Consider the following 18590-nt stretch of genomic DNA (forward strand, 5'->3'; position numbering starts at 1 on the left):
CATCCAGAGTCCACAGGTGAGGTGACCAAGGCACAAGGGGCCTGCATGTCCCATCCCCTTCCAGGCCTCTCTCTTCTCCTTGACCTCTAGACAGCCTTGACCTCCCACAGGCCCCATATGAACACAGTCAGGGCGGCGGCCCCTCCCTCGGAGGGAGAGTAAAAAATGCCACTGGAATGGATTACGTTCAGGTGGCGACAGCCCCAGGACTTAGGTGCCTGCTCCTCCCCCGTGAATCTGCACCTCCCAGTGTTGAGCTGGACAATGACAGGGGAAGGGCCTCCTGGGACAAAGGCCGGTGGCTGGCGTCCTGCTGGGGCAGGCGGTGCAAGTGGGACGGTTCCTGGACTCAGGGCCACTCACTGGCCAAGGACACTTCGCTCTCACCAGTCGGACGGTGTCCAGAGAAGAGGTCCTTGTGCCTGTCCCAAGAGAAGCAGTTTGGATGCCAACCCAGGAGGGAGGACCTGGGTTGCCCTCCAGCCCCAGCATGGGTTCTGCCCCCTCTTACAGGGGGAGGGCCGAGCAGCCTCATTTTGGTTAATTATGCACCCACCACCCAGGGAGCAGATGGTGGGTCGGGCAGCACTCCCATATTTTAGTATCTTTTCCCCCTCGGCTGCTGACTGCCTCCTGCCCCTCCTTCTGGGCCAGTGCAGGGGGGTGGGGGGTGGGGGAGGAGGTGGAGTGGCCTCTTTCCCCTCCAGGGCCAGGCCCATGGGCTCAGCAGGACCACCGGCACGGGCGAGGCCTGTGCTCCCCAGCGCCCAGCCTGCAGCTCCCCACCCACCGGCGGTGCCAGAGCCCTGCTCTTCCCAGCCCCCCGGCCCCCACCTCTGCCCTTGGCCAGTCTGCTCCGCCTTGCCTGCCTCTCCTCCCACCATGGGCTTGAATGGGGGTCGGGAGGACTGAGTCCCGCTGGGCCGAGTACCGGGCTCTGCCCGCACGGACCCAACACTAACGCAGCACGGAGACAGGTCCTTGCTAGCATCCCCGCAGCTCCAGCGGTGGGCAGGGAGGCGCAAAGGCCTGAGGTTATGGTCCAAGGGCACCAGAGAGAGAATGGTCAAGGTCAGATTACAATCCTGGCTCCTCGAGTGTACCCTGAAACCCCTGGGGGGGGCATCAACAGTGCCGCCCCTCCCTGACCCCCCCAGAGAGAACACCTTCAGGCCACTGGACCTCACACCTTTACCGGCCCCAAAGTCCGCCCCCGCCCTGTTCCACCAGGGGGCTCTTCCCTGTGGTCAGGGGCTCAGGCACCTCCTCCCTCCTGGCAGGACACAGTCCCCATCTGTGTCCTCAGCACTTCGGACACAAACTAAAGCAGCCCCTAAGAGAGCCCACGGGGCCGACAGCGACCCAGAGGGAGGTACTTCCCTCACAGCGGGGGGTGGGGGAGGAGCCAGGTCCAGAGGGACTCAGTGCCTGTCCTAGGACAGCCGGTCACAAGTGCTCGGCTGGGTGGACTACAGAATCAGGTGTCCATCTCCAGAGCCGGTGACCATAACGGCGAGGCTGTCTGCCTCCCCCTGGGCCCAGAACTGCAGTTCCAGGGGCACCCCCACCCCCAGTCACACCCGGCCCTGCCATCCTGTGCCCAGGCCCAGGTCATGCAAGGCTGTAGGGCAGGGGTGTAAAGCACAGCACCCCGTGCCCCTCCCCACACTGGCTGGCGTCTGGCCCCATCCACTGTGCTCTGACCCTGCATTTTCCGACATATCCTACCCCATCACTGCCACCTGTCACTCAGGTATCCAGGAAATAACCTCCGTTGCTAGGGGACTGGCGATGCGGAGTGGAGCTGGCTGGGGTTTCCCGCAGGAAGGATCCAGGGGGCGGGGGGCACAGGGCTGAGTGAGGATGGATCAGCCATGAGGAGTAGCCGAGGTCCACACACCAGCCATCGGAAAGCCCCAACCCTAAGCCTTCATGCAGACAAATATTTTGGGGTCCTGTAGTTGCCAAGAAACAGCTCTGGGTTGCCATGGAAACTCTCCCTTCTGGGGTTTGTCATTTTTAGGGGGATGCCCTCTGCGTGGCTTGGCTGCCCTGCAAGGAGGCTCTGAGGTTCACAAGCTCTCTCCCCAACCCCCACAGAGACCCACCCAGCTGTGACCTGAAGAGAAGGCTCCTTGAAGTTCAAACACCCGGAACCTGAGAAAATGCAGAGCCCAGAGCCCAGGGCCTTCGTTAGAGGGGGCGAGAATGAGGGGGACTCATTAGCCCCGTTTCCACCCCCACTCCCGCTGCGAACCACCACCGTGGGGCCTGCCCGGCCCTGACTGCTGGTAGCTTACTGTAATTGGGAGGAATTTGGTCCCAGCACCTGTGCCGACCCCTCCTCAGCTTGTCTGCACCAGAGATGTGGCCCCACCGGCCCCTGCCACCACCTAGCACTGGGAGTCCCTTTGCCATCCACTGCCTCAATTTCCCCACCCATGAGGATGATGGTGGCACCATCTCACAGACACAGCAAGACACTGTAGCCCACGGCTAGGTGCAGAGAAGGTACCATGGGCTGGTGGTCACTGCCAGGGGCCTCCGCAGCACAGGAGAGAGGTGTGGGAGTAGCCTGGGAGGATCCCCCGCAGAGCACATGCAGCCCCAATGGCAGAGCAGCCACTGAGTCCCGGTCCTCAGGCTTCCAGCCCGATGCCTTCTGCATGGGCCCTACTGCTTGTCCTGTACCCCTGCTCCTGTGTCCCTGCTGTGCAGTCTCGTCCCCAGACAGGAGCCAAGGTGCTGGGCACAGAGCAGGCGGTCAGCCCGGAGGCCCCCGATGAATACCTGTTGCTTGAATCAATGACCTGCTAGTGGCACTGGAATTGTGGAATCAGAAGTCTCCACTCCAGGACTTTGTTCCCTCACTGACGCCCATGGGAGCCCACTCTCTGGTGGGGAGCCAGGGTCCACCCACTTTGTGCAGGAGGACAGGGTGGAACCCCACCGGGTGAGCAGGGGGAGATCAATTAGCACCATCCCACCTTGGGGCAGCGGCCCCTCCAGCCCACCCGTCCCCACGGCTGCCTTCTGTGGACCCCCAGACCTGCCCTGCCGTGACGGAGAGCAGCCTGGAAACCGCAGGTGTAACTGTAGCTGCAGAGCCCCTGGAACCGGGGGAAGGGCCGGCCTGGCTTGCAGGTGCTGGAGGAAGAGAACTCCTGACACTGCACCTCTGTCCCGCCCCTCCCGTCCCCGCGGCCCCGCCCTCTGTGACTTCCTCCACGGCATGTCACCCCTGAGATGACTGTGCTCCTGGTCTGTTTACAGTTGAGTGTCATCTCCTGGAAACTGGAAGGTGAGACCTTTGTGCAGCAGCTGCTCCAGGCCCCCTGGGACGGCCCCAAGGTCACAGCGCCATCTGCTGGCGTGGCGCCAGGACCCCGGGAGTCAGGGGACCCCACTGTCCCTGACCACACCCCAGGCTCCACGCACACCCCTGACACCCACAGCCATTGGCTGCAGGCAAGTCCCAGAGGCCGCCTCAGGCCCCAGCTGCTCCCCTGGACCTGTGGGCACCCGGGTACCGGGCCTTCAGGGAAAAAGTCCCTCCGGGGTCCCTGCTGTGTGTTGAATTGTGCCCCCCACAAAGGTGTGTTGGGGTCCTAACTACTCCGCGCACCGGGGAAGAAGAGCTTATTTGGAAGTAGTGTCATGGCAGGTGTCATCACATTAAGATGAGTTCACACCGGATTAGGGTGGATCCTAATCAGAATCAAGTGACTGATGTCCTTATAAGAGGGAAGACTGAACTCAGAAGCACAGAGGCCATGGGAGGACAGGGGCAGAGAGCGGAGTGACGAAGCTGGGAGCCAAGGGACACCAAAGAAGCCAGCAGCCACCAGAGGCCGGAGGCGCCTTCAGCTAGCACGGCACTGCTGACCCCTTCATTTTGGGTTTCTGGCCCCCAGCACCGAGAGGGAAGAAACTTCTGTTGCTCTGAGCCACCCAGTTTGTGGTACTTCGTTAAAGCAGCCCCAGGAAGCCACCACGACCCCCCGCCCCTGGACCCACCACTGTTGCCCTGGCCCAGTGCAGCCCGGCCAGGCGCCAGGAAGCTGCTGCGATGCAGGGGGGACCTGGGTCATGAGGATGGAGTACAGGTGAGTGCTCGGCAGATACATCATCCTCAGCCTGGCACCTCCTGGAACCAACCCTGACCCTAGGACCCCTTGTTCTGGGATATCTCTCTGAGTCCACCTGCCCCAAGGAATCCCGCCAATTACCCGGGACTGGCCTCGGAGACAGACCCCGCCCTGGCAGAGCCTGGGCTGAGACGCTCAAACCTTTGGCCTTGTAAGTGCAAGCTGGGGCAATGCGGTCGCAGAGCAGGGACCCCTAGCCAGCGGAGCCGGGTATGGATGGACCTGCCCCCTCACTCCAGGATCCTCCGCTCTCTCCGGCCACCCTGGTCTCCTCTCTGGGCAAATTCTCTCCTGCCTCCGAGTCTCCTGCACCTTGAGTGCCCCCTACCCCTCAATGCACACCTGTCCCCAGACGTGGGCAGGGCTGGCTCCTCTGTCACCCAGGAGGCCTTTCGACCCCCCTCAGCGCCCGCTTCCTGTCCCCACGGCACTGCTCTTCTCCCCCACGCGCGCGGGTGGATCGTGCTTCGTCCACCTGCCCCCCCAGGCTGTGAGCTCCTGGAGCGCAGGGGCCACACGGGGCCTGTCTCCCCTCCTGCTCAGGGCGAGCGCTGGGGGCTCAGGACCCGGATGAGCAAGGAGACGGCTCGGCGCCCCGCCCGCCTCTGGGCGGCCACACTGCGGCCATGAGGACTGAGCAGAAGAGGCGCGCGCTGGGGCCACGGCGGCGGGAGGCTCGGAGCGACCCCGGGCGTCCCTTCCTTGCGCCCGCAGCCCCCGGAGCCGGGGTGCCCGGGCGCGCCCCCTGGCGGCCAGCCCCGCCTGCAGCCGCGGCAGGGACACCGGAAAGCAAGCCGCACACCTTTGTTCGGACGCGGTCTAGGCAGCGGCTCCCCGCGCCCGAGCGCAAAGCAGCGGGACCCGCAGGCTCCGGCGACGCCTGGGGCCCCAGAGGCCTCCCTCCATCCCTTCTTCCCCCCGCGTCCTGGCGTCCACTTCATTCACGAGACCTCCTCACCCCAGCCAGGCAGCAACTCTGCACCCACCTCCACGCGAGGACCCCGAGTCCTACAAGGATGGCCTTGTCCTCGGTCCCCCAGGAGCTGTCCAGTGCTCTGCCATGTTCTGCACTACCCAGCTCCCAGGACCCCCGAGCCCCCAGGCTGCTCAGAAGGACCTCAAGGGAGCAGAAAGCGCTTTCCAAGGACTGGGAGCACAGCGGGGTCAAGGAGGGGGAGCCAGGGACAACAGACTCTGCCAGGAGCCTGTGGGACCCTTGATGTCACATGATCTATGCACCCCAATGTGTAGAAGAGTACGCGGAGGCCTTCTCTCCTGTAGCCCCTCTACACTAGGGAGGGGGTCTCTTCCTAATTTCAGGGGTCCAGAGTGGAGGGCGCAGGACTCTGAGTCCTCTCCAGGCAACCCTGGGGATGGCCCCAGCCCAGGCAGCAGACCAGACCCCTGGGCACCTTTGGGACCCCCTGGCCATCAGTCGGGCATCTCTCCCCTCCCCATGTTATGGACCCCAGCATGTTGCTAGGAGACTAGATGCTCCTGCGGGTTGGCGGTGGCTGGGCTGCCTCAGCCTCTTTCTCCTTTCCCCGGGTCACCTCCACAGCGTGCACGCCTCCTCTGAACCCGCTCCAGGGCTCCCGCCTGGGAAATCAATGTGTGTGTACGTGCCTGTGCTCCTGTGGGGGTGCCCAGAGGAAAGGGCCCCCCTAGGGAGGGGTGGACCGGGGTTCCCCCAGGATCTTAGGGGCTCTCATTCCCAAAGGAAACCTCAGGGGAGAAGTGAAGTAGGCCTAGACGCAGAAACCCTCCCTGCTCCCCTGGATTCTGCCCACCTCGTGGGCCCCGGGCCAGTCCCTCCCTCTCTCCTGGCCTCAGTTTCCCAATTGTACCAGAAGGGGTTGAGCGCGGAACTGCGTAAGCGCGCGCCGAGCGTGAAGGCAGCGCCGCACTCCCTCCCCGCCGGATGGGGTGTGGCGGGGGACAGGCTGGCCTCCCTCCACCCGCGACACGGGGAGGGCGGCGAGGCCAGGCGTGGCACTTACCTGGCAATCTACCATCATCCTCAGCCCCGGCAACGCATCGCCGGCCCCAGGGTGGGGCCCGGGACTCGCAGAGGCCGCTCGCCTCGGCCCGCGCGCCGCACAGGGGGGCGCCCGGCTGCGAGGCTCATGGCGCGGCCTCCCGTCCCCACCGGGCCCGGGGCTCCGCGGCCCCCGCCGCCAGCGCCGCTCCCATTGTCTGCGCCGCGCCTCCGGCCGCTGGGGCCCCGCCGCTCGGTTCCGCCCGGGCTCCCAGGCAGTGGCCGGGTGGGCGGGGTCAGCCGCGGCCCCGCCCCAGCCCGCCGCAGGTGTGAGGGGCGGGCCCCGCCGCTCGAGCCAGGGGGCGCGCACCAGTCTCGCTCCGTGGGTGGACCCCGCCGGGGCAGCTGGGTCTGGAATCCACCGCCGGGCGCGCGCACGGGCTCGCGGACAGCGCGCGCGTACGTGAGCCCCGCCTTACCGCTCGCGCGCAGCGCACCAAGGACTGGGTGCGCTCGGCAGGTCCCACGCGTCTTCCGCCCTTATCGCGGGCTGCGTGCCTCCTACGCCTCTAGGTCCTCGGGACACCCAAAACCCAGCCAGGCGGAATCCGCCCGGAGCTGGGCCGTGGGGGCGTGGAGACCTGGAAATACGGGAGCCATTGCATGTCCCCATATGCCACCTGCAGAGGCAGCTCGGTGGATGGCTGGCGTCAGGGGCACCCGGAAATAGCAATGGACACGAGAGTGGGCAGGAATGTGAGGCTGCCCCTTCCACCTCTCCTCTACACACTCCCCTCCTGTTACTTCCAGGAAGGAGCCCGGACACCTGGACACCACCCGGACACGCGGTCCGTGAAGGAGGGAGCCCCACCACCAGAGGTGGGGGTGGGCGGTGGAGTAGTTACTATTATTAGGGACCCCACCTGGGTGCTGAGGGCTTTCACCCCACTTTATAGATGAGCAGCAGCCCCCGCGCTCAGGGTCACTCACTTCTGAGTGACCAAGTCCAGCTGTGAACTGGGGACTCGGAATCATTGCTCCTTGCCATTCCCAAGCCCTGCGTTGTCTGTCAGAGGCCTTGTCCTGGGTTGGGGCTCCCTGGTCAGGGAAGGCGTCAGGAGGAGGCGACCCTGCCTCAGCCTTGCAGGGAGAAGAACCCCCGCCTCACTCCCAGCCTGGGTTTGGGCCCAGCATCTCTCAGACCCAGAGCCTGCTCAGCCTTGGCCCACACCCATGGGGACTATAGCTGACCCTGGCCCGCGTTGCAGAGCATGGCCCTTAGACACCAGTGACAAGCCTAACCAGGAACCTAACTAGGGTTCAGGCCTCCTTGTTTCTTTCTTTCTTTCTGATTTTATTTATTGATCTTTAGAGAGAGACGGGCGGGAGAGAGGGTAACATCCATGTGTGGTTGCCTCTTGCGCGCCCCCAACTGGGGACCTGGCTCTCAACCCAGGCCTGTGCCCTGACTGGGAATCGAACCAGAGACCCTTTGGTTCACAGGCCGGCGCTCAGTCCACTGAGCCACACCAGCCAGGGCCAGGCCTCTTTCTAAAAGGAGTTGAGGGCCTGGCCCAGAGATGCTCCATGGATGGGAAGAATTAAGAATTAAGGGAAGAACTCCGAGGGCAGGGGGCAGAGCGGCAGCGCAGGCCCCAGGAAGGCAGACTGCAGAGCCGCCCCAAAGGCACAGAGGCTTGTCTGCTGGGGAGCCTGCCGGCCTGCTCGTGACCGCGCGTCTCCCCTCCCTGTCCCACCTCCTTGGGCCGCATTCGAGCTCTGTGCTCTCCCCATGTGGGCACAGCCCTTTACAGTTTACAAAGGCCCTTCCACATCCACTTTCCCGTGGGATTCTCCTGACAGAGGCGGGCAGGACAGCAGGACAGCAGGACAGCGCAGGGCTCGGCTAAGGCTTGAGACGTGAGGCACTGACTGGGACGAGCCAGGGCAAGATGGGTGCTCTGCTGGGTGCTCCGCTGGGGCGAGCTGGCTGCAGGCCTTGGGACCCTGCCCACGGCAGCCCCGGCTCTGCTGTCAGCTCCGCAGCCACTTGGCGTCCTTGTCCAGGGTAGAAAAGCGGATCAGCTTCAGGCTGGGTGGCTGGGGCTTCTTGTCATCCCAGAGGTACTCAGGGGACAGCACTTTGGAGGGCTTGTGTGAGATGAAGCGGCGGTTCAGGTGACTTTCCTCTTGCCAGGCCGCCATGACGCCGTTGGCCTTGTCCGCCAAGATGGCCATGTGGCAGCCCCTCGCAAACTCGTACACTCTGTCCACCCGCCCCCCAAAGGCCCCCCCCCCATAGTAGAAGTCCCCCTCGCTGTCTGCCACGAAGGCAGTGGAGACATGCCTGCGCTCGTAGGGGAACTGCTGGCGCGGTACAGCATAGTAGCCCGGGTGAATGACAGCCACCAGGTCTCCCAGGGACTCAGGGCCCCAGTGGTTCCGGAACGTCATGTCCACATCGAGGCAGAAGAGGTAGTCCACCTCCCGGTGCGCCCTCTGGGCAATGTGCCGGCTGATGGTCTCCATCCGGCGCATGGAGACCTCCTCCCAGCGGGAGTGCTTCTGGATGGGGACGATGCTGAGGGTGCGGCCAGGGCCCAGCGGGACCTGAGGGATGGCCGCGGGGTCATCCGTGAAGATGTAGTAGTGCACCTGGTAGCCGTGCATGAAGAACTGCTCAGCCGACTCCAGGAAGTGCTGGACGAAGCAGGTGTACCTGGTGGGAAGGATCTGTCATCCCCGATGGCCCCAGCAGCGTCCCCTCCATGTGCTGGTACCACATGAGACACGGGGCTGCCATCAGCAAGGCCGGGTCCACCCCTCAGCTCCCCACTTGGAGGAGTCACGCAGCTCTGACGTTCGGGGCTCTCGTCTGTCGAACACGCACAATCAGCACCTAGCTCTGAAGCCCGTCCTAAGGACGAGTCTGAGGAGGGCAGAGCTTCTGAGGCTCACACACTGGCCTGACCTTGACTGAGCACTAATGCCAGGTAGGGTTCTAAGGGACTCTGCTGTGATCCCATTTTATAGGCAGACACTGCGGCTCGGGGACAGGAAAGGAACCGAGAAGCAGCTCAGTGGCTGCATCCTGGGAAGGGGAGGCGTGCTGTGTGCTGGGGGCCCAGGGCAGGTGGAAACTACATGGCCCCACCCTCCAGGCACAGCTGATTGGACCAGGGGTTACCTGGCCCCAGGTGGGCCACCCATCACCAGGCGCCATCATGGTCCCTCTCTCAGAGTCCTAGAAAGGGACCCAGAGGGAAGCTGCCAGGCGGTGGCTCCTGCGGGAAAGGCCAGGTAGGGTCAAGGAACAGAGAGGAAAAGGGTTCTCGAGAAACCCAGAGAGCAGGCAGCACAGAGCGGGTGGGACAGAGAGGGTCCTGGGGGCAGGGCCAGCTCAGCTTGGGTCTCAACCTGCTGGTGGTCTGGCCTGATCATGGACCCTCACTTATGTGGGGTGGTCTGAGCAGTTTCCTTTCCTTCATTCCTGCCTGAACTGTTCAGCAGAAGCAGAGAAGGGTGAGAGGCCGAGAGGGTCCCCTGAGAAAGATTCTTGCGACTCACCTGGGCTGCCTCCCCCTCCCCTTCCAGGCCAGGGCCCGACCCCCTTCCTCCAGGAAGCCCCCCATCCACCTGTGTCCAGGTCTTGCCTCACCCCAGACTGTAAGCTCCAGTGGCCCAGAGAGGACACCCCCCACGCAGCCCACCACTCACTTCCCCACGGCGAACACCGTGAGCCCGATGGTCAGGTTCAGTGGCTGGTAGATGCTCTGCAGAAGCTCCAGGTCGAAAGTTCCCTCAGAGATGATGGGCGCCAGCCAGGGCGTGAGCGTCAGCAGGTCTGTGGACCTGGCAGCAGGGGAGGCCGAGGGGGCTGAGATGCTCCCTTGTGAACACCGTGGGCTCCCCGTGGCCCTGCCTCTCATGCTGTGACCCCGGGCAGCTTCACCCCTGTCTCTGAGCCTCAGCATCCCAGGTGGAAAGTGGGGACGGCCGCAGCCCCTCCCAGGGTGGTGGGAGGACCAGAGGCTAACACACGCCAGGTGCCTCAGTTCCTGATGAGCAGGGTTAGCAACACTGTCGTTAAAATGCCCTGGCCTGTGTGGCTCAGTGGGCGCGGCATCATCCCGCAAACCGAAAGGCCACAGGTTCGATTCCTGGTCAGGGCACGAGCCTGGGTTGCGGGTTCAGTCCCCGGACAGGGCATGTACAAGAGGCAACAGATCACTCACTGTTTCTCTCTCATGTCGATGTTTCTCACCCTCTTTCTCTCCCTCCCCTCCCCTCTCTCTAGAGCCAATAAAAGAAAGAGAATTTTTAAAGTATATTGTCATTAATGATGGACTGAGCACCTGCCATGCAGCAGACACAGCACTGTCTCCCCTGGTCCTCTCACCTGCTGTGAGGTCGGTGACCTGGCCCCGGTCTACCTGAACGCCAAGGCGGCCGGGCACTCCCTCCACCCCAGGTGCCCCCACCTTCCACCCCGGGTCTCTCCACACTGCACCGGGGCCCTAGGCAGCACCTACCTGTGCTCCAGCAGCTTGGGCTGTGGGTACTGTGACCTGAAACCGAGAAGGGCCAGGGTGAGGGAGGCGGCCCGCACGCCGGGGCCACAAAGCGGGCGACGGCAGTGAGCTTACCGTGCCACGGGCTGGAACGGCTTCTCCCCCCGGTACTGCAGCTTCATGTTGCTGGTGGGCAGAGGTGGGAAAGAGCCATCAGTGCCGGGCAGGTGGCAGAGTGAAGCTGAGGCCAGCTCCACACCCACGGGGCAGGCGACCCCAGGCTCCACGCAGGCTCCATGAATTCCCCCGCCCCCCCCCGCCGCTCCGCCCACTCTGCAGGGGTGGGGTCCCACGGACCATCAGGCCAGGGTCAGCGTGGCAGGGTGCTTGGTCCCCAGAGCTGATGCTCCTTCAGCTCTGGTGCTCTGTGGGAGCCCAGCATTGGGAAGAAGGCTGGAGAAGCTGCAAAGAACCAGTGAGCCCAGTTCTGCCAGTTCCTGGCCTGGGGGCCTCGGGGGAGTGGCTTAACCCGAGCCCCCGGGGCTGGTCCGTGGTCCGACCCAGTTACACAAGCACCAATCGGGATGCTACGACGGCACCCTGCAGACGTGAGGAACATCCGCCCCAGCCACCTTGGCGTCACAGTCACCCCGGATAATGACTGGGCCTGACGCAGTCGGTTGAAAGGCCGTAAGGACAGAACTGAGGTCTCCCTGAAGAAGTCCCGTTGGGGTCAGCTCCTGCCCGGGAGTCCCAGCCGGCTCCTGCTGGTAGCCTGGCCCACGCTCAGACTGGCCCAGCCACCCTGCCACGGAGTAAGCCGGTATCTACCTACCCATCCACGCACCCACTCGTCTACCTACCCATCTCCCGTCCTCCCTCCCTCCTGCTGGGGCTGGTGCCGTTGCCTCAGGGAACCCTGACTACCCCACCCCTTCCCCTCATCCTAACAAGGGTACCCATGTTTAACCCTTAGAGCCGCCGTGAATGGACCGAGGGCTGTGAGTCAGGGGTGCTCCGCTCACACCCAGCAGCCTGTGAGGTCAGCCTGCACTTGCATGGAGGCCGCCCTGGGTGGAGACATAACAAGGGGGCCCCGAGGGAGGAGGTGGCAGGTTGCGTAGGGTCCCCAGTACTGCCAGGATCGCACTCAGGGACCTGGGCTGGACATTTGACCCCTTGGGGGGGCGGTTTAGTCCCTTCACCCTTAAAAAACGAGACAATAAAAGCTTCTGCAATGAGTTGCTCCCCCTGCCGTGAGGCTGAGACCGACCGCCTGGGGGCCCGGTGCCTGCCACTCACTCAGGGGTCCTCAGCCTGTCCGACTTGATGACCAGCGGTGGCCTCCCTGACCCGTCCCACCTACTTCAGTTTACGCTTTGTGTGTGTGTGTGTGGTAAGGACACACGACAAGGATCCACCGCCGGAACCATTTCTAGGTGAACTGTTCAGTGGTGTCACGTACCGTCACCTGTCGTGCCCCCGCCCCCACCGTCCGCCTCCAGAACTCTTCCACCTTCCCGACTGAAACCCAGGCCCCAGGAAACACTCCCTCCCTGCCCCCGCCCCCCACCCTCTGTCACTAGGGATCTTCCGTAAGTGGATCACACAGTGTTCCTCCCCTGACCAGTCTCTACTCTGGAATCAACAGTGTAAAAGAGTCAGTCTGTCACATTGGCCCTCTGCCCGTCTCACACAGACAAGCACACGTGGGTCCCTGCTCAGGTGGAGATGGGACTCTGCCATGTGGCCCGAACGGAGGGCGCTGGTGCCGGCCAGCCCAGCACTCCCCACTTCCCTGGCAATGGCGCCTCCCGGCCCCCCACAAGGCCAGCCGCAGAGTCCACATAACACACCAAGTCCAGAAGGAATCCACAGGAAGAGGGAAAAATGAGACCATCGAAATCAAGCGAAACCCTTCAACTTCAACCTCTGAAAAACTAACTCAGCAGAACCCAAAGACAGACAAACTGGAAAGAGTGAAAAACGCAGCAAATGTGCGCGGCCCCGGGCGATGACAGAATGGCAAACAGGCCGAAGGGAGCAGGTGGCGGAGCAGGACGGAGCAGGACCGTCCAGGAAGAGGGACTGCAAAGACGGGAAGGCTGGGGGAAAGGAGGCCTCGGGAGGAGCCCGAGAGATTAAACCTCAGTAGCCGAGGAGATGGCATCAGCACGTCTGCACTCAGCAATGTGGTCTGGCCTTAGTTCTTCTCGTTCTGAGTTTGTTTTCTGGTTTCCCCCGGCATGTCCAGCAGGAGCCCAGGGGCTGTGTGTGTGTGTGCACGTGTGTGGGATGTCCTGGGACTTCTGGAAAGCAACTTGACAAGCTGGATCAAGAACCTTTCATGCCCTGGCCAGTGTGGCTCACTTGGTTGGAGTGTCGTCCCGAAAACCAAAAGGTCACAGGTTCACTTTCCAGTCAGGGCACATGCCTGGGCTGCGGGTTCCGTACCTGACTGGGGTGCATGCAAGAGATGACTGATCGATGTTTCTCCCTCTCTCTCCCTCCCTTCCCCTTTCTCTAAAATCAATGGGCATGTTTTCGAGTGAGGATTTAAACAAACAAAACCAATACAAAACTTTCCCATGTCCTCTGACCCAGGAAGGGAACGTAGCAAATGAAAGGATCTTTAAGACGGAGAAAGCTTTAGCTCCAAAGCTGCTCACTACACACTAATTTAGAACACCGTGAAACTGGAAACAACCGAATCCCTGAGGTCGTTGTGGGAAAGGTGGGGAGGGAGTCAAGAATTATGACCCAATAGACAGACACGCTGCGTCTCCCTCCACAACTAGGAAGGAACACAACTACCTCAAAACTAGAGACAACCAGAAGTTCCAGAAAATCAAGCTGCGTGGAATTCCAGCAAAAAAAGAAACAAAGAAGAAATACTCATCCAGACAGGTGGGAGGGGTGGAGAGGACGCGGTGTGGTGGCAGCAGCAGCAGCAGTGGCAACGGCAGCAGCAGGCCAGCAGAAAGCCCAGGCACACGTGTAAAAAGTCGAGAGGGACACCTGGGAAGCGTTCCCAGCACCAGACCAGACCTCAAAGCTCACAGTCCCAGCGCCAGGGAAAATCAAGCCTCATTGCTTCTGACTGTGCAGACCAGTGGGGGTTGGGGAGTCCACTTGTTTAAAGGGCCCCCGTGGTCCTAGAACGTCCGCAGGCCCACCCACTCGGGGAACGATGGCCAGGGCAGCAGCTAGAGGGGCGCCAGTCCCATACGGAAGTGGGAGAAGTGCCTGGAAAAGGGGCAAGTGCTGGACAGGCGGCATTGTCCCTTCTCAGACCCTCCCCCACACACAGCACCACAACGTGGTGAAACGGGTCGCCCTATACTGACGAATCCCTAAGGCTCTGGCCCTTACAATGTAACAGGTGCGACAGCTCTACCTGGGATGTGGAGGTAAACACACACAGGAGCCTGTCAGAATGAGGAGACAGAGAAGTTTGGTCTAAAAGGGGGAACGGATCAAGGTTCCAGTGGGAGAACTAAGCGACGAGGAGGTAGCCAACCACACAGATGCAGAGTTCCAAACACTGGTGATGAAGATGCTCACAGGCTTGATAGTTATGCTTGAGTACGGCAAATGCATAAGGGAAGAAGTGACAGCTATGCTAAGTGAAATGAAGGAAAATCCACAAAAAAACAATGGTGAAGGGAAGGAAACCAGGGTTCACATCAATGATTTGGAACATAAGGAAGAAAAAAACAACAGTCAGTCAACCAGTGCAGAATGAGGAAGCAAGAATTGAAAAAATGAGGGAAACTTCCCAAATTTTGCAAAGGAGATGGACACACAGGTCTGGGAAGTACGGAGGGTCCCAGGCAAGCTGGACCCAAAGGGGACCACACCAGGACACATCATGACTGAGATGCCAAAGGTGAAAGATAAAGACAGAGTCCTGGGGCAGCAAGAGAGAGGCAGAGAGTTGCCTACAGGGGGTGCCTATAGAACTATCAGCTGATTTCTCAGAGGACACTTTGCAGGCAGGAAGGGACTGGCAAGAAGTATTCAATGTGATGAAAAGCAAGGACCTACAACCAGGATTGGGTCTGCTGCATGGGCAACAGCAGACCCTCCATATCACCCTGCCCAGGCTCTGTAGCTTCAGCTTCACTGGAGAGGACACTCCAGCGTCATCGTAAGATGTCGATTCAACACGGGAGGAGACAGATACCGTGTCACTCCCGAGTTGGACTGCACAGCCATTCTCGGTGGTGCAGATAGACTCTTAAGAAGCTACACCATCGTCTCTCGAGACGGACGGCTGCCGACGACGACAACCAGGATTACTCTATCCAGCAAAGCTGTCATTTAGAATGGAAGGGCAGATGAAGTGCTTCCCAGACAAGGTAAAACTGAAGGAACTCATCATTACCAAGCCATTATTATATGAAATGTCAAAGGGACTTATTTAAGAAAAAGAAGATCAACACTATGAACACTAAAATGACAACAAATTCACAACCTTCAACACTGAATCTAAAAAATAAAAACAAAATCCAGCTAAGCAAACCAGAACAGGAACAGAATCATAGGTATGGGGATCATTTGGAGGGTTATCAGCTGGGAGGGGGGAGGGGGAGAAATGGGGAAATGGTGCAGGGACTAGAAGCATAATCGGTTGGTACAAAACAGACAGGGGGAGTTAAGAATAACATAGGAAAGGGTGAAGTCAAAGAACTTATAGGCACGACCCATGGACATGAACTAAGGGGGGTGGGATTGCTGGAGGGAAGGGGGGTACTGGGCAGAGGGGAGCAAAGGGGAAAAAAAATGGAACTACTGTAACAACATAATCAATAAACTATAGTTAAAAAAAGAATTATGACCCAGCCCCTGGGGGCAATAAAACGAGGGCAACCATGGAGAGTATGAACACAGGCTGAAAAATAAAGCCATTTCTGGAAAACAGTATAAAAAACACAGAAACATTAAGGTCACAACTATTTCCAATAGCAAGTAGCCTTTCTGGTTTTAGAACCAGACAGATGCATTATTTGTTCATTTAGAAAGTACAGCAACCGACAAACTGACAACAAACTTTGGAATTGGAGCAAGATTCATACCAGTGGGACCCAAGAGGGTTTCTTCCCCCTCTTTTCTGCTTTCCAGCTTCCTAATTTGCTGTATCCTACGTTTTTATAATACTAACACATGCCTTGGTAACTAGTAGTCTATGATCCAGATTTTAAATGTTCCTTTAGCTCTCATAAAATACAAGACCATGGGACCTGTGCCCCCTGGAGACTGTCCCAATCCTTTTTTCCACTCTTAACTGTCAAACGTCAGATGCAAGACTTGTCACATGTTCCTTTGTTCCTTGAATCCACGTGGAACACAGAGTTGAGCCAAATGGTCAGATCCTATAAGCACTGTCTCCTGAGCACCCACTACGCGTCAGGTGCCACCCCAGGCTACTCAGGCATGGTCCCAGTTGCTCGGAGGGGCACCCCCACCATCCCATCTTACAGATGCGGTAAGTGAGGCTCAGGACCACGCAACATGCTCAGGGTCCATCTGCGGAAAAACATGGCAGCCCACACATTACCCAAACACCCCTGACACTGATCATGAGCTGGGACCCAGGAACCTGCAGACAGGTGACCTTAAAAACTCCCCCCTTTCCCCCAAGGCACACAGCCCTCCAGCCCCATACTTACAAGATCTCTGGGCAGGGGAGGTAATAGGGGACATAGGAGAATGGCAGCCAGTTCTCACCATACACCCTGGGAAGAAAAAACACCTGCTGATTCGACTGCCCCTGAGGCTAAAAACCCATTTGGTGCCCATTAGCAGGAGTGAGGGCCCCAGAGGAGCATCTGTGGTTCCGGATCACTCCGTAGGTCTGGGTGATCTCAGCGGACAACACCTCCTGGTCTTCCGGCATGCACTCATGAGCCACCGTAAAGTCATGCATTCCTGAGCAGGAATGATCTTGACTCTAGGCCTTGCACGCAAGAGGGGATGGCGGTGAGGTGAGGGCCGCCCAGGGACCGTCACAGAAGGACCGCACAGGGCGAACCTGGGAGCATCAACATGGCTAGAAGGATGGTTGAGACAGAGCAAGTGCAAGAGCCTGGAGGCTAGTACGAGGCAATTTTCAGGAACCTAGTTTGGTCTTACGTGGGCTGGGGGGCACAGGTGTGCCAGGAGAGGGGTCAGGTTTGGGGGCCCCACGGGGCATGCTCACCACAGAACACAGAGGGCCGTGCCCCCCAGCAGGCAGACCCCCAGGCTCAGGGCCAGCGTGTGGCCGCAGCGCATGGCTGGGTGTGCAGCGCCTGACCCCGTGCACCTGCTGAGGGCGGGCGTGCCTTGGCCAATCGGCCTCCTCTCTCAGAGCCTGTGGCGGCGAGGCAAGCACCTGCAAAGAAACGTTCCTTATCCAGAGGACAGGGGCCCCGTCTTTGTTGCCCGCCCCCCCCACTCCCGGGCGAGCCTTGGGGGAGGCACACCGTTCCCCCAGCCTGGGCGTTCAGGTCTCCCCCCTAACTTCTCCAACAATGGGGAGCAGCGCCCCGGGTCTGCGGGAGCTGGGCAAGGGCGCGGCGTTCGGACGGGACTTGGAGGATTCGGGAGAGCAAGGTGAGGACAACCGGAACTCAAGCCGAGAGCCTGCGCCGCCGGGGCGGGGCCGCGAGTCCCCGGGGCGGGGCGTGGGGGGGAGGTGGCAGCCGTGCGCCGCTCTGGGAAGAGAAGCCTGGCCACTCCTCGGAACGCGGCCCGTCAATCCCTAGCTCGCGAGCGTACACAAGTCACTCTCCCGCCCCCGGCCACAGCCTCCGGGATCTCCCCGGAGAAAGGAAGCAGGAGGGGAGAAGGGGGAGGCGGGGAGAACGGACAACAAGCATCGCCCCTGAGGATGACGTGCGGGAAGGGCTGTAGAGCGCTTGGCTTGGTCCGGGTCTAAGCGAGCACGGGGCCCCGGGCAGCGGCAGCGGTCCTCCCGAGGTCAGAGAAAGGCCCCGGAGCTGGGAAGCCCTCATTCCCTCCGCGGGCCTCGGTCTCCCCACCCGGGCCCGGGCGCGCAGCCGCCTCCAAGCCCCCGGCCTCGACTTCGGCTCGGCTGGCCCGTGCCTCTCGCGGGGCCCAAGACGCAGAGCGGCCCGAGCCCAGTGCGCCCCAGCCCCGGGTTCGCAGCGAGGAGCCTGGGGCGGAGGCGCGCACCTCGACTTCCGCCCGGCAGTGCGGGCTCAGGGCGCATCGCGGGGACAGGGCAGGGCGGAGGGGGCGCAGCTGCCCCTGCGGGGTGGCGGACTCACCCCCTGCGGCAGACCGGCGTGAGGACGGCCGGAGGGGCGCACGCCGACCCGGTGTGAGCAGCGCAGCGCCCGGCGAAGAGCGCGGATGGGGGGGCCTGACCGCGGGCCTGCCGAGAGGGCGGGGCCGGATGGGTCAGCGAGAAGGCAAAGGAACTACTCGCTCCGCCCACGGCCGCAGCCCCTCCCACCGGCCCGCGCGCCCCGCCCACCGACCACAGGGCCCCGCCCCCGGGCTCCCAGCGGGTGCCGGAGTTCCCTGCTCTCTGCCCGCCACTAGTCTTCTCTGCGCCCCAGGACAAAGCCGGCCCAGCTCCGGAGCAAGAAGCACGGGCCTGGGAATTCAGGGCCGGGCCGGAAGAGTCAGAGAAACGATTTGCGGGGGAAACTTTAACGTCTTTAGAAAACACTAAAGCAATCACAGTTAGGAAAAACCAGCTGGACGTCGCACCTTTGCTCAGCACCTCCGAGCCCGGCACGCGGCCTGGGTGGCCAGGAGCAAGCAGCCCCCGGAGTCTCCTGGCTCCTGTTTCCTCCCCTGTAAATAAGGTTGGCCATACTTTCCTTCCGGGGCCTGTTGGGAGCATTGACCCTTGCTCACACCTAAACTCCAGGAACCTCAGGGAGACCCTCTTACAGCTTAGGTGTGATGAAGGAGGCGACGTGGAAGGTGCCCCGATGG

At 61.3% G+C, this 18590-nt stretch overlaps 1 protein-coding gene across 1 annotated transcript; it reads right to left on the bottom strand.

Moving 5' to 3' along the window:
* Positions 1-7750: 7750 nt before the first annotated feature.
* GBGT1 (globoside alpha-1,3-N-acetylgalactosaminyltransferase 1 (FORS blood group)) lies at positions 7751-18018 on the bottom strand. The gene is made up of 7 exons (XM_090274952.1): positions 17912-18018; positions 16840-17013; positions 16310-16375; positions 10773-10823; positions 10659-10694; positions 9844-9978; positions 7751-8845 (listed from the first exon to the last, which is right to left on the bottom strand). Exons 2-7 carry the CDS (start codon positions 16911-16913, stop codon positions 8161-8163), a joined length of 1047 nt encoding a protein of 348 aa, XP_090131078.1. The 5' UTR covers positions 16914-17013; positions 17912-18018; the 3' UTR covers positions 7751-8160.
* Between the last annotated feature and the right edge of the window lie 572 nt (positions 18019-18590).

Source organism: Furipterus horrens, unplaced genomic scaffold (assembly GCF_987537825.1).
Source record: "Furipterus horrens unplaced genomic scaffold, mFurHor1.1.pri manual_scaffold_4, whole genome shotgun sequence".
Lineage (NCBI taxonomy): Eukaryota > Metazoa > Chordata > Mammalia > Chiroptera > Furipteridae > Furipterus > Furipterus horrens.

Excerpts from the sequence above, each read along its gene's own strand:
- GBGT1 (XM_090274952.1), bottom strand. The coding sequence starts at position 16,913 with ATGCGCTGCGGCCACACGCTGGCCCTGAGCCTGGGGGTCTGCCTGCTG. Across the intron at positions 10,824-16,309 it reads CTCCCCTGCCCAGAGATCTT|CAACATGAAGCTGCAGTACC; the intron begins GTAAGTATGGGG and ends TCTGCCCACCAG. Across the intron at positions 9,979-10,658 it reads CCCAAGCTGCTGGAGCACAG|GTCCACAGACCTGCTGACGC; the intron begins GTAGGTGCTGCC and ends CCCTGCTGCCAG.